Here is a 1,694-nt window from a genome sequence, read left to right as displayed (position 1 = left end):
CCCCCCAGTTCCGGAACCCCAGCCGGGAAGCCAGCGGCTCCCTGTCTTTCCTGCGCAAAGCCATGAAGTATGAGGACCTCCAGCATGTGCTGTGCCACCTGAACATCAGCATCCCGCCCTGCAGCAAGGTCAGTGCCCAGGGGCCGCGGGCGGCCCTCGCTTTGAGCTCTCCTTCCTCACATGGCCAGGCCAGGCTGTGCTGGGTGCCAGGGCAGAGCTGCTGCCCCCTTGTCAAGGTGGTGACCCCTTGCTTTGTGCCCGCTGTCCCAGGGAAGCGGCGGTGAGGAGCGGAGGAGGACGCTGACGCTGTTGTCTCTGCGGGAGCGGTACAGCATGCTGAGTGAGACCAGTTTCGGTACGCAGCCTGTGGGGCCGTCCGAGCCCACGCACCGCATGCACTTGGGGGGCACAGGCCTGAGGGAAAGGCTGGGCTGACCCTCTTGTGCTGGCGGCAGCTTCCCTTTCCCTGCGGGTTTCCTTGGTCCTGCCTGCACACAAGGCTACGAGACCCCCCTTTCCCGTCCCCATGTCGGTGCAGGGCCCTGCGCAGCTGAAGCTGTGACTCCTTCTTCTCCTCCAGGCTCCGTGAGCAGCACAGACAAGGCAGACCAGAAGATGGTCGAGATAGCAGAGCAATTGGGCCTCAGCTGGGCTGGTGAGTCCATACCTGATGGCTCTGAGGATGCTCCTCAGGAAGGTGACACGTAGGAAGGCTGGAAACAGGCTGTGGCAGGGAGTGACTATGCTTTACACTGTCCAGTTGATGTGCATGCAGCCTGCACTAGCTCCTCTGGCAGCACCTCTGGAGCCTGTGAGCGTACCATGGCTCTGAAATGCACCTTCTTGCAGCTGTACATGCATTCACATGCACACACACAGGGTTTTGCTTGACTCATGCATATCGCTGCTGTTTGTGGAGCCCGGCACTGTCGCTGCAGCCACACACCTGATGGCAGAACCTGTGCTTCTCCTTAGCACGAGATGCTGCTACCCTGGTTCAGGCAGCCTGGGCAGAGGGGCTTCAACCTCTGCTCCATCCCAGCTCCTGCTCCTACGTTCTGCCACGTTCAGCTGTACATGACCAGGACAGGGTTAGGGTTAGGGACTCCGTGCTGGGTCTGGCTGAGCCCTTCACAACATTCCTAAAGCCTTTCTGGCTTGGGAGCTGGCAGTGGGTTCCAGAGGGTGTGATGCTGAGATACGGTGTCTCCTCCAGAGCTGGCACGTGAGCTGCAGTTCGGGGTGGATGAGATCAACAGGATACGTGTGGAGAACCCCAACTCCCTGCTGGAGCAGAGCTTAGCACTGCTCAACCTCTGGGTCAGCCGCGAGGGCAAGAGCGTCAACAGTGAGTACCCGAGGTGCCCCGTCGCAGGCAGGGCTCTGCGCCGTCCCCCGGCTCCCGGCCCCGCCTGGAGTTGAGCGGGCCCGGCTGTGCTGACCCGGCTCCCTCTGCAGTGGAGGCTCTGTTCACGGCGCTGAGGAGCATCGACCGCGGCGAGATTGTCAACATGCTGGAGGGCTCCGGGCGGCAGAGCCGCAGCCTGAAGGGCAGCTGGCGCTACACGGAGAGGGACTATTCCCTGTCGCCATCCCAGATGAATGGTGAGTCCATCCCAGATGAATGGTGAGTCCATCCCAGATGAATGGTGAGTCCATCCCCAGGAAGACACTGGCTTCTGGCCTGCAGGAGG

The 1,694-nt window shown here is 61.6% G+C and overlaps 1 protein-coding gene across 1 annotated transcript in view; it reads left to right on the top strand.

Moving 5' to 3' along the window:
* Nucleotides 1-1,694, top strand: part of LOC104402254 (ankyrin-1-like) — a gene marked incomplete at both ends in the record, with an annotated part of 7,100 nt that overhangs the window by 2,655 nt on the left and 2,751 nt on the right. Inside the window, 5 exons of the mRNA XM_010010076.1 lie at nt 9-128; nt 271-355; nt 581-655; nt 1,217-1,348; nt 1,459-1,605. Coding sequence (XP_010008378.1) covers nt 9-128; nt 271-355; nt 581-655; nt 1,217-1,348; nt 1,459-1,605 — 559 coding nt within the window. The remainder of the gene's footprint in view (nt 1-8; nt 129-270; nt 356-580; nt 656-1,216; nt 1,349-1,458; nt 1,606-1,694) is intronic.

This window comes from Nestor notabilis, unplaced genomic scaffold (assembly GCF_000696875.1).
Source record: "Nestor notabilis isolate BGI_N333 unplaced genomic scaffold, ASM69687v1 scaffold24642, whole genome shotgun sequence".
In the NCBI taxonomy this organism is placed as follows: Eukaryota; Metazoa; Chordata; class Aves; order Psittaciformes; family Psittacidae; genus Nestor; species Nestor notabilis.
This window is presented reverse-complemented; position numbering and strand designations above follow the sequence as displayed.